This window comes from Musca autumnalis, unplaced genomic scaffold, assembly GCF_047663935.1.
Source record: "Musca autumnalis isolate F117 unplaced genomic scaffold, ASM4766393v1 scaffold_4, whole genome shotgun sequence".
In the NCBI taxonomy this organism is placed as follows: domain Eukaryota; kingdom Metazoa; phylum Arthropoda; class Insecta; order Diptera; family Muscidae; genus Musca; species Musca autumnalis.
The window spans coordinates 19,088,997-19,101,415 of record NW_027411977.1 but is presented as its reverse complement, the minus strand read 5'-3'; the positions used below and the strand labels follow the sequence as shown (position 1 = coordinate 19,101,415).

The 12,419-nt window shown below is 37.8% G+C and overlaps 1 protein-coding gene across 3 annotated transcripts in view; it reads right to left on the bottom strand.

The window, feature by feature from the left end:
- Positions 1 to 12,419, bottom strand: part of CapaR (Capability receptor) — a 325,413-nt gene that overhangs the window by 48,087 nt on the left and 264,907 nt on the right. For all 3 annotated transcript variants that reach the window (XM_073981520.1, XM_073981521.1, XM_073981518.1), the window contains 4 exons: positions 6,835 to 6,925; positions 6,490 to 6,689; positions 6,204 to 6,371; positions 6,045 to 6,116 (listed from right to left, as the gene is read on the bottom strand). In XM_073981520.1, coding sequence (XP_073837621.1) covers positions 6,045 to 6,116; positions 6,204 to 6,371; positions 6,490 to 6,689; positions 6,835 to 6,925 — 531 coding nt within the window. The remainder of the gene's footprint in view (positions 1 to 6,044; positions 6,117 to 6,203; positions 6,372 to 6,489; positions 6,690 to 6,834; positions 6,926 to 12,419) is intronic.

Sequence of the window (12,419 nt, the reverse complement as noted above, 5' to 3'; positions counted from 1 at the left end):
AAATAGCCTGAAAGTTGCAAAAAAACCCTATGACACCGTGTGAGGTGGTCGGAGCGCAAGATAACTCTCGAACGGATCTGCCGATTCGGTCCAAAATTTGGCCTTAGTAATATTTTATCTAAACATAGTTTAAGTTCGAAGATGAGCAACATCGGTCCACTCCTTCAGGTACTTCCCCCACAAAAGTCAAAAATGTTCGGAAAAATTTTTCGTACCGTAACACTTGAAGGGAGTGGCCGAATTGGTCCATACTTTACACATCCTAATATATCTACCAGATATAGATCAGGTTTAAATATGGACTATATTTGTCCACTCCATCCGGTACCTCCCACACAAATTTTCGGATAAGTTTACTTTAAGACCTACAATCGAATCACTTTGATTTTTGTTGAAGCAACTTGCATTCGCTGCCTCAATTACGATGGTAAATTTTTTTTCAGGTGCAAGCCCATACTTCTTGGGCAAACAGCCCGAAGGGTGCAAAAAACCCCTATGGCACCATATGTAATGGCTGGAGATCCACTTCCATAATGATCACTGTCAATCCATTTCTTTAAGTATCTCCTCCGCAAAACTTTTGATATTTAATCCTAATGAACATTTTTGTCGGTTCATAGATCCAAAATTTTTAAAACCCCCTAAAAACATACGTTTGTTGGAAAATTTTTTTTCAATATACACAGGCTGAGGGTATATCTCTGTCGGCAAAGCTGACTGATACTTTTTTTTGGTTTTCTTAGTTCCAATATGTTTACTGTCGAATTCCATATAGAAATTAACAATCGATGACGACAAAAATTCTGGTTTTGGCCAGGAAAATCGATTTCTGAACCACAGTGATCCGTGCGCATCCGTTCCACAATCTAGTGGACATGTTTCCCCACCCACGCACGTCATATGAGATTTTCACTATTTAGAGGGAGAAATCCAAATGTTCAAGAAAGAAGCACTAGATCAATCAGCCTATGACTTTCTCAGAGACCTACCCCACCCATCACAGCAGAAGAACGCAAGTTGTCAAGGTAAATACTAGTGGGTTTATATCAGTTTATATCCGGAAGATGCAGCCGCCCCAATTCTTATTGGGCCCGAATCGATGGCACGATACCCAACACATGCCCTGTATGTGCATTTGCCCAGGTAACCCCACACTCACCTGTCTCTTGATTCGTTAGGGATCGAAACAGATAGCAGAAAAAATATACGAACGAACATACTTACAGTGCTAAAGCAACAAGAACATGGTACTAAAACATAGAGACGCATTTGACCTTTACATTTCCTAAGAAAATAATTGGGTATTTACTTTTCCGAGTGCCATATGTCCTTGTATGTATCGAAAATCAACCATTGCCAATATCTAGGTCCTGTAGATTGTTGCAACAACCACAATGAAGGCTTGTTTATGACAATTCTATGAAATCGATTTATTGACAGACAATTTTCGCACATAACACCAATAATGAATGAAATTGCCACTTGAAATCAATGTAGCGGAGGCAAAGTTACAACAAACAGACAGACATGACAACAAAAACAAACAACACAAAAATAATAAAATTTCTGCTACACCGAACAAAGTCATTGGTACCAAGTGCTGTCGGCTCCTAATAAGTTTTTCCCATCTTAATAAATAATGCCATAGGCTGCAAGCAGCCATCCACCCAGCCAGACAAGCCAAAGTCAAAAGGACTAAGCATCGAAGCAAAACAACAAATTGGCAAGTATTAAGCATGAGAATAAAATCAAAGCCCCCAGATACTCGCACCTTCCCTGATGAACTAGCTGCTGGCCAGCAGACGGCATGTGTTTGACATTAACCATCGGCTACGAAGAGAGCATGGGAAAAAGGCTTAAAACCATTGAACTTTTCTTTGTCGGTTGGTGATAATAAACATTGTACATTACAACGAACGATAAACATTTGTAACAGAAAATGTCCATTCCTTGTCGCCTTTTGTACGCAATCACAGTATCTAATTTTTTCATCCTTCTCCCAATAGGAATTAACCATAAATTTAATATGGCCACATTTAAGAAATTACATTACGCTTAACATGTCGTATCATTAAATTTTATAGCGACAAAAGTTGAAAAAAATGTTGGCTAACGCTAACACAAAAAGCGATGATATGACATATTAGCCTTTTTATGGCTTTCAATAAAATTGATTGAGTTATTACAGCTATTAGCACTTTGCCGATGAACGACAAACAATGTCCAAAAATGGGAAAGTTCCAAAGAAAAACAAAGCAAAATCTATATATATAATATATATATATAAAAATGGTGTAAAAAATGTATAATAATAATTGTTCCACAAACATCCCAGATGGGACAAGGGAGACTTCTCTCATATCAATGAGTGCACGCCGATTCATATTGGCTCAATGATATGGGACCTACTTTTTATTGCCGAGTCCGAACGGCGTGTCTTACGACACCACTTGTAGAGAAGTTTTTCATGGCTTAAATACTCAGGAAATGTCGCCAACATTAATGAGGGGGAATTTTGCCACCGTTGAAAATTTGATGTTGCTTGGCCTGGGATTCGAACCGCAGACCTTCTGAGTGCAAGGCGGACGTGCTAACCATTGCACCACGGTGGCCCCCCGTAATTCATAAAATGAGAACGGCTAGGCCGATTTCTGTAAAATTTTTTGTCAATTATTCGTATTTTCGAGGAGAAGGTCTTTACGGAAGAAAATTTTGGAAAATCTCTCTGGAAAAGTCGGAAAATTGGAAAAATCGAAAATTGAGTTTTTGTACGAAATGTTATTCCTTAATAGGGAGACGAAGTTCGCCGGGTCCGCTAGTATAATATAAAAATGGTGTAAAAAATGTATAGTAATTCATAAAATGAGAACGGCTAGGCCGATTTCTGTAAAATTTTTTGTCAGTTATTCGTATTTTCGAGGAGAAGGTCTTTACGGAAGAAAATTTTGGAAAATCTCTCTGGAAAAGTCGGAAAATTGGAAAAATCGAAAATTGAGTTTTTGTATGAAATTTTATTCCTTAATAGCGAGACGTTTATTATTATGTTTGTATGTTCGTTCTTCTGTTCAATCTGGCTCTGATTCTATCTCCAGTTCCAGGAATCTGACTACACAGCCACAGATCCACTGGAGTTAGATGAGTAGGTTTCGTGGGGCAGTTGAAAAGGTGCTTTGTATCGTGCGGGCCCTTGCCGCATACGGTCGATTTCCGCCCAATAAGAATTTAGGCGACTGCAATATCCCGAGTGTTGTTGAGCCAAAACTACTTTGGTTTGTCTTGGCAGATGACGCTCCTCAGCTGCGATAGATGGGGGATGTACTCCGTGGACTTTATTCACACTATAATTGCTTAAGGCCTTGGCAACTGCGTCCGTGTGAATGCTATTCAAACGTGCTTGATATGCCTGTTGATCTAGGGGATCTCTCCTGTATCGTTGGACTTCTCCCGCTAGAGCGTGGATATACTTTCTGATGTGCCTGAATGTGTCGGACCTACCCACCAGCTGGTGATTGGGATCGTTCTCACGGTAACACCCAAGTAAGTACTACAACGGAAGATTCTCATTGTGATGCAGTACTGGAAGAATCCTTGCCTTCTTATGTAGATGATCCACTGAAGACTTTAGGAGGCACCCTGTTGTTGTTCTCAGGGCGGCATTCTGACAGGTTTGAATTTTTTTCCGATTCGTATCACTTAATCTCGGGGACCTAACTTGAGCCGCATAGGTTACCACAGACCGACCTATGGCGTTATACGTGGTCAACAAGGTTTCTTTATCTGCACCCCAGTGCTGACGGCTAGGGACTTGAAGACCTTGTTCCTACTTTTTAGTTTGTCGCAGACAGCTGTGGCGTGTGCTCACGACTTGAATATAGTGTCGGATGTGACCCCTAAAGTTTTGCTCCAATGTAGCAACTCTTCAGATGATTTAATCACTTGTCCGTCCGTCTGTGTGGCGGACTAAAGAGCACGATAACTCTCGAACGGCTCAAAATTTGGCTTCCGTAATATTTTTTCCAAACATAGTTTAAGTTCGAAGATGAGTCATATCGGTCCACTCCTTCTAGTACCTCCTCCAAAAAGGTTCCAAACTATTCGCTAAAATGGTACGTCCGACAGAGATATACCCTCAGCCTATGTGAATTAAAGCTTTCTTTTTAGAATTTTGTGGCCCTTTTTGGACATTTGAACTTTCCGACGAAAATGTGGATTAGGATAAAAGTTCAAAAGTGTTGCGGAGAAGGTACTTAAAGGAATGAACCGACATAGTCCATTATGGAAGTGGATCTCATTTTGGGAGGCATATCTTTTCGATAGATACCGATGGTCATTTCAATGGGTCATCGTATAACTTTTGGACCAGTATGCCAGGAAGCATGGGCTTGTCCACGGAAAACATAATAATATCGCTTTAAACGGGACCACAAGGAACAACATCGGCATACATTTCCAAAGGATCCTTCAACAGACCCTAAACTGCCGTAAGGAGAGGACTGATATGGGCCATTTTAGAAGAAACCTGGACAAAATATTAGGAGATATATAGTTTGATGTATTCAATAAACTCACAAAAATATATGATGACTGAACACCAAATTTCTGTAATTTTGGGTGGCTAATGTGGCTAAAACCTTAAAACCCCGAAAATTGGGCGGTACCGTTCCACGGGGGTTATATCAAAACGTGAACCAATACCAACAATTCTCCGTAAAAATATTTCGCAAGAGCTGGCGAAGACTAAATACCAAATATCAGCTACATTGTTTGTTTAATGTGGCTAAAACCTTGAAAATACCGAAAATCAGGCGATACCGTTCTATTGGAGCTATATCAAAACGTGGACCTATGTACATAATTTTTATCAGAAAAGTTTTTTGGTCCATTGGGAACCCTCAATGCAAAATTTCGCCGTATTTGGGCGTGAAACATATGTAAAATCTTCAAAATTCCGAAAATCAGGAGGTACTATGGGCTCCATATCAAAACCTGGACCTATGTCCATAATTTTTATCGGAAAATTTTTTTTGTAAAATGAAAACCCCGCATCTCAAATTTGGTTGATAAGTTTAGCTAAAATATTCAAAATACCGAAACATTAAGAAGTACCGTTGCATGGGGACTATCCCAAAACGTGGACCGACCTTCCCAATTTTTTGCTCTCGACATTGTCAGTGAACTAAAAGTGTTTATACTAAAATTCATCTGCCAACGCCAACTCCTTTTATGTTTGGCCACCGTTTATTTGAACTCGCGACATAGTACAGCGTTTTTTGAGGTTATGCGCCATTATCTCGGGAACTATGGACTTGCCCTCGAAAAAAATTACAATGATCTAACGGGGGCCGCACGAACATCCTGTCACAAAAAATATCATAACGATTCGTGAGGTGTCACTAAACTGCACTTTTTTTCAAATTTTGTGTGGGAGGTACCTGAAGGAGTTTACAGATATAATCCATATTCGAACCTGATGTATGCCTAGAGGTAGTATTACTATATGCAAAGTTTGGTTCAATTCGGTTACTCCCTTCGGGAGTTGTCGTGCGCACAAGTTTTGCGACAATTTTTGAACATTTGTGGGGGAGGTACCTGAAGGAGTGGAACTTCGAACTTAAATCCTATTTCGATACCCAAAATTTGAACCGAATCGACTGATCCGTTCGAGAGTTATCGTGCGCACCAGCCTGCCAGACAGACAGACGGACGGACATTGCTTGATCTACTCAAAATTGTCTGAAACGGATATCGTACAAACATACTTGGGGTCTAAAACCATTATTTCGATGAAGCACATTTTTGGTCCTATCAAAGTGTATATACCCTCTTTAGCCTAAAGGCTGAGGGTATAAAAACTAAAATTTGCATTATTAAAAATTTGTTTAGAATCTACTAAACTACTGAGTTGTCATTACTTTGCAATTATTTAAATTACAAATTACATGTGGTTGCAATTTTTTGCTGCGTAGTTAAGCTTGGTACCTGAGTAATGTAGGCTATGTATTTAGAATTGGTATAATTGTTAATTATTTTTCTCTTTCACTTACCTAACATTCTGATAACAGCTTTTCTCGACTGTTCATGTCTGGATGCTCTGTGCATGGATCCTCTTTGGACACCTTAAATGTAAAAAAAATAAATAAATATAATTTCATGACTGCTTAATTATAATTATATAACAAAATCTTAAAATTTTTTCAACTTACCTAATTTTTGGACAGTTCTGGCACGAATTTCAGCACCCATGCGTCCATAGAAATATATTATCATGATCATGGGAATCAAAAAGAACAGCACAAAGGAAATTTCAAAGATATGCCATTCTTCGGGTGGGAACATGGCACACATTGCTGACTCAAGAATTGTTTCGTTGTCTGCAAAGCAATACAAACACAAAAAAGGATTAACAAAATCTGAATTCATATATCTCAGCTGTAATCCAGGATAATAATTAATAGCTGGTGTGGTGTCGTGTCCCTCTCACTATCTTACCTGGAGGATAGGTGAGATATTGAATTTCACTTAGCATGCCAAATGGTATGGCTGCAATGAAGCTAAGTAACCATAGGCCGCCTATTATACGCAATGCCCTCTTAAAGCCGTACATGGCATAGGAGTTCAATGGGTGGCATATGGCTAAATAACGTTCCACCGAAAATGCCACAATGGTAAAAACTGAAACGTAGCTGCAACTGTAGATGGGGAAGGAAGGGGGAAGAAAATGAGTGAGAAAACAAAAAGTCATTATTAGGCAAACAAAAGGAAAAACAACAATAATGCAAATTCCAAACAAAAGATTTATTAAGACTCTGATATTTGTTGTTATTGTGTACTTACGCTTCTGAGATATACGCTCGCACTTTGCAAAACGTTAGACCAAATAAAAATGGATACTGATGCCAATATAAAAACACTTCCGTAGGCAGTCCTGAAAATAATAATAATAATAATAAAAAACGGAGAATATGAGGAAGATCTGAATGATTGTTAATGGCACTGCCATTTCCAAACATTTTTGCAAAGCATAAATGTTTGTTATAAAAATATTTATTATTATTTTTGTATGTGTTTGTGTTTGCTTTACATTTTTACAATGAATCATTAAACAATGTTTACACAATTTATTTATGAGACCTAAATATGCCTTATGATTGAAGTTTTTTTTATTAACATAATTTATGACCTTTTAGCATTAAATAAATGGCGAAAATTAATCAATACGAATTGATTAGGGTGGCTCAAGTAAATACAACTGCAAAGAAGTTCAGCTAAAGCTAATTTTATGACCAAGGATACACCAAATGCATTAATGAGTTAAAAAAATTTACCTAAAATGTCTTCAATCGAACGGCACCGTTGTATGAGACCTTTACCAATGTGTGGACCTATTTTGAAAACTTTTCGTGAAAAAGTCTTGTAACCACTGGAAATCTCACATTTTAAATTACACTGTACAACACAAAAATTAATTACAAGATATTTCGGACAAATTACGAAAGAGGACCGAAAAAAAGAAGGCACGTGTATCGGCGTTTGGAAAGTTTACGTCTGGAAGTAACCTAAATAGGCGTGGCAAGTTCCGCCCATTTCTACTGGTTTTTTTTTAGGTATAAAGTGTCTCTGGCAATATTACTGACAACAATGCGGGGTATCTTTTTATGTAAAAAACAAGTAAGAACGGCGTTAAGTTCGGCCGGGCCGAACTTGTTATACCCTCCACCACAAGTTTTATTGAAGTAAAATGGAATAATTAATTTCCTTTCGTGTATAAAGAAGACCTTATACTAAATTTCAGCAATTTCGGTAAAACAAAGTGAGGCACCGTTCTATGGGGGCTATTTCGATCTATACCGACAAATTTCCGACGAAAAGTTTTTAGACTCAAACAAGACTAAATACCAAATTTCCTATATTTCGGTAAGAGAATGTGGCTAAAACTTAAAAATACCGAAAATCAAGAAGTACGCTTCTATGGGGATATAGGAAGACGTTGACGTTAATACTGATAATACCCTTCTGGAAGACTTATAACTCTTGGAAGATTAAATAACAAATTTCAGCCATTTCGGTGGGATATTGACGTCACAATCTTCAGTATTACGAAAATCGGGAGGTACCGTTCTAAGGGGGCTATATGGAAACGTGGACCTATACCGACGAATTTTAGTCGGAAATGGGGCAATATGAAAGCGTGGACCTGTACAGATAAATTTCTGGCGAACAGTTTTATATCACATTGAAGACTAAATACGAAACTTCAGCCATTTTGGTGGAATATTGAAGCCACAACCTTCAAAATACGGAAAATCGGGAGGTACCTTACCGTGGGGGCTATATGAAGGCGTGGACCTATACCGACAAATTTAAAAGGGAAGTTTGAGTACCCCCAACTAAGTCTAAATACCAAATTTCAGCCATTTAGGTGGAATATTGAGGCCATAACGTTCAAAATACCGAAAATCGGGAGGTACCGTTCTATGGGGGCTATATGAAGGAAGGCATGGACCGATACCGACAAAGTTCTGGGGGAAAGTTTTATACCACCAACGTAGACTAAGTACCAAATTTCAGCCATTTCGGTGTGATAATGAAGCTAAAACCTTCAAAATACCGAAAATCGGGAGGTACCGTTCTATGGGGGCTATCTGAAGGCGTGGACCGATACCGACAAAATTCTGGGGGAAAGTTGTTTACCCCTAAGGAACGTGGACCGATATATCCCATTTTCCATACCAACCATCGTGCAAGTAATGAAAACTTCTGTACCAAATATTGACTCTCTATCTTTCAAATTGCAAGCTGTATCTTGATTTCCACAGACAGACGAAAGGACGGACAGACGGACATGGTTAAATCGACATAGAATTTTATGCTAATCTTTATATATAAAACTCAATTGTCGTTTGTTGGTAATTGAATCAGTTGAAAACGGCTGGAGCGATTTGGATAATTTTTTGTGGAAATGTTAGTCATAGTCCAGTTGAGGTTTTTATGCAAAGAAAAATTGGCCACGCCCACTTTTATAAATATGTTATATCTACGAAACTACTCAACAGATTTTCCTGAAATTAGCAGGGAACGTAGAGTGGAGGCCCCCTGTTGAAATAGGCTACACATTTGATTGAATTTTTCCCTATGCCCTATTTTTAAATGTATTGCTTTGAAAACTAATTTCCGAGTCAACGGCGATTGTGTCTCTGACCTTACGTGCTTACTTGGGGCATTACGACTGGACAACGCCCACTTTTTTAAATATGTTATATCTACAAAACTACTGAATCGATTTTCCTGAAACTTTCAGCGAATGTACAGGGTTGGTCCCCGATAAAAATAGGCTACATATTTTTTGACTTTCGGATCGGGCGGATACTTCCCCTATGCCCTATTTTTGTAAAAATGCAATATTTGCAACAAATACGAATGTATCGGTTTCGGAATTTATTTGCGAGTCAATGGCGATTGTGTCTCCAACTTTACGTACTTATTTTGGGACTTAAGATCCGACCACGCTCACTTTCTAATTAGGTTATATCTACAAAACTACTGAAGGGATTTTCAAGGAAATCGCGATTTGTCTAAACTTTTAAATCTTTAAAAATAAAAATCAAATATCGTTCGTTGGTCATTGCATCAGTTGAGAACGGCTGGACCGATTTCGATATTTTTTTATGCAAAGAAAATGTACGCCCACTTTTTTCAATTTTCAACTTTTATCATTTCTACAAAAACTACTGAACCGATTTTCCTGAAATTGCCAGGGAATGTACAAGGATGGCCCCCGCTTAAAATAGGCTACAAATTCAGTTGAATTTCGAAAGGGGGCGGGGTACTTCCCCTATACCCTACTTTTTTAAAAATGTTATATTTACAATAATTACGAATGTATCTATTTCGGAAGACCTTACCCACTTTTTTAGGACCCAATGACTTGACCACACCCACTTTTTAAAATATGTTACATCTACAAAACTACTGAACCGATTTTCCTGAAAATGCCAGGGAATGTAGGGGCATATTTTCTTGAATTTGAAAAAAACGCCTTACCTTTATGAATAAAAATCAAATGTTGTCATAATCCAACTTAGGTTTTTTGGAAAGAAAAGTTTACCACGCCCCCCGAAAACAGGTTACATATTTTATTGAATTCCAGAGGGAGCGGGGTACCTCCCCTATGCGATATTTTTAAAAAACGTTATATTTGCAAAAATTATGCATGTATCGGATTAAAAATTTACGGATTAATCTACAATCTAGGTACTTCTTTAGGGCCTATAGGCCCGACCACGCCTGTTTTTTTTGTAATATGTCATAACTCCAATACTACTGAAGGGATTTCCATAAAATTTGCGACAAAAGCTCAATGTTTGCCGTTGTTATGTATATATTATGAATTTCGGAAGAGGTGGGGTACCTTCCCCATGCCTTTCTGTTAAACGCTATATATAAGCTAAATGTATGATTATATCGGTTTCAGCATACATTTTGGTGGGCAATGAAGTTGTGTGCACCCTAGGTACATATTTGGAGCCAAAATACCGGACCAGGCCTACTTTTTTTAATATGTTATATCTTGAAAACTGATGACCACGCCCACTCTTTTCAAAACATAATTTTTCCAAAACTACTGAACCTAATATTCAGAAAATGTTCAGGAATGTCCCGTGGTCCAAAATGCTATATATTTGTAGACGAATTTCGGGGCCTATTATTTTATAATCGCTATATATGCTATACTTATGAGTGCATCGGGTTGCAAATTAGTTTTCGAGACAACGGTGGTTGCGCCCCCGATCAAGAAAAACTATATATTCACAAATTTACTTGAATGGTGAGGTTCAACGGTCCATCAGCCATGAAAAGTCTCAATAAGCGGGAGAATTCGATTTAACCACTTTTAAACCTTTAAAATTAGATCGCTTTAGGATAAAGACAGGGACATGGACAATAATAAATCCTAAAAAGCATAAATTGGCGAAAAAATCCGACAAAGTCCGTAAGAGAAAAGAAAGGTTACAGACAAAAAATCCTTCTCGGTTTGACAATATACCTAAGAAGTGAGGTAGAAAATACCTGTTTTTGAATTTTCAAGCATAAAGTCGATAAAAAGTTGTCATTACGACGGGCCAGCAACGCGGACCGGGGTCTGCTAGTCAATAATATATATACTTTATAGGGTCTCCGACGAATATTTCGGTTTGTTACAGCGGAATGACAATTTTATTTATACCCTCCATATTGTGGATGGTATAATTAACCCTCATGTGAGTCACTATATAATGATGGCAGCTACTCCTGCTCTGACAAAATTGACTGAATTAATCCTTGAAATCGAAGTAACTAGCCATATCCTAACTAAATTTGTTATGATCATTCATGATACACACATGTATGTCCATTTCTAGGGTTAATTCAGTCAATTTTGTCACAGCAGGAGTAGCTGTCATCATTATAGTATTTAGGACCATGCCAAAATCATGGATGTTAGGACAGATATGTCAAATATATATTCACTGGACAATAGCCGTAGACTATCCCCGCATTTTCACATACAATATCAGGAACCTATGACTTATCCCGATGACGTTATTTTAGTTTATAGTACTAAAATACGAAATTTTTAAAAGTCCGATCTGGGTTAGCAGTATTTTCCCTGTATATATTTACCATAGATATTTCCAAAACAGTTTGTATCGAGCACACATAGTCTTCTGAAAGAATTTATTATAAAAAACATCAATAAAATATATTTTGTGACCGCAGATAACGAAAATGTGAATAAAAACGGTAGAATATGGTCATAAATCATATATAACAAGTAAAAAAGTATCAGTCGGCTTTGCCGACAGATGTATACCCTCAGCCTGTGTATATTGAAGCAATTTTTCCCAAAATACGTATGTATTTGGGGATTTTAAAAATTTTGGGCGTTTGAACCGACAAAAATGTTGATTAGGATTAAAGATCAAAAGTTTTGCGGAGGAGATACTAAAAGAAATAGATCGACATTGACCGTTATGGAAGTGGATCTCCAGCCACAACATATGGTGCCATTGGGGGTTTTTACACTGTTCGGGCTGTTTGCTCAAGAAGTGTGGATTTGCCCCTAAAAAAATTTACCATCGTAATTGAGGCAGCTAATGCAAGTTGCTTCAACAAAAATCAAAGTGATCCGATATCAGGTCCTAAAATGAACTTATCCGTTTTAATTTTGTACCGGATGGAGTGGACAAATATAGTCCATATTTAAACCTGATCTATGTCTGGTAGATATATTAGGATGTGTAAAATATAGACCAATTCGGCCACTCCCTTCAAGAGTTACCGTCCGAACAATTTTTCCGAACATTTTTGAACTTTTGTGGGGGAGGTACCTGAAGGAGTGGACCGATATGGCTTATCTTCAAACTAAAACTATGTTTTGA